Source organism: Atta colombica, unplaced genomic scaffold (genome assembly GCF_001594045.1).
Source record: "Atta colombica isolate Treedump-2 unplaced genomic scaffold, Acol1.0 scaffold141, whole genome shotgun sequence".
Classification (NCBI taxonomy): Eukaryota; Metazoa; Arthropoda; class Insecta; order Hymenoptera; family Formicidae; genus Atta; species Atta colombica.
Genome location: NW_017259230.1, coordinates 30,906 through 31,610, shown reverse-complemented (window position 1 = coordinate 31,610; position 705 = coordinate 30,906). Strand labels below are relative to the sequence as shown.

Sequence of the window (705 nt, the reverse complement as noted above, 5' to 3'; positions counted from 1 at the left end):
CGTCTCGTGTGACATATATAAGCATTATGAGTAGCAGTAATACTAGTAAATCTTTGAAAAGACATGCAAGTAATAAAATTCTAATCATTATAATATATATATATATATAAAATTAGTTATAAATAATTATAAGTACATATATATAAAATTTATACATACCAATTATATTGTCTTATATCCTTTAATTTAATTTATTTCATATATTTATGCATTATATGATTTTTATTTAAAAATATAGGTGTATCTGCAGCTACTGATGAGATTCACACATGGTTGGCATTGAATAACGGTGCCTCGCTGGAAGTACAAATCGCTCACGGTAAAGAGCTTAAGAATAAGTCGACGAAAAAGTTGTTTCGCTCTTGGTCTGTTCATCGGATAGGAAAAATATGAGATCTAAGGAAAATTGTACATCTATTTAATACGCATGAAACCACAAGATCTTTTACTTATTTTTCGAAAAGAAATCCAAGTTCGAAAACGTGAAATTCGTCAGTATTCATCGTATTAATAAAAAATGGATATAAAAGAATTTTAATAAATTTTTATCCATTTTTTATTAAGGCAAAGAATATTTTTGCAAACCGATTATCTTTTACAATCTTTTTACAAGCTGTATAGAAAAATTCTTAATACTTAATATTACGTCCAGCCACTATATGTATTACGATTCCAATAGCATTCCATATGACGTTCATCTCAACT

The 705-nt window shown here is 27.0% G+C and overlaps 1 protein-coding gene across 1 annotated transcript in view; it reads left to right on the top strand.

The window, feature by feature from the left end:
• Positions 1–393, top strand: part of LOC108684992 — a 22,379-nt gene extending 21,986 nt beyond the window's left edge. The window contains exon 19 of the mRNA XM_018189578.1: positions 239–393. Within this exon, the coding sequence (XP_018045067.1) occupies positions 239–393 (155 nt within the window). The remainder of the gene's footprint in view (positions 1–238) is intronic.
• Positions 394–705: the final 312 nt, after the last annotated feature.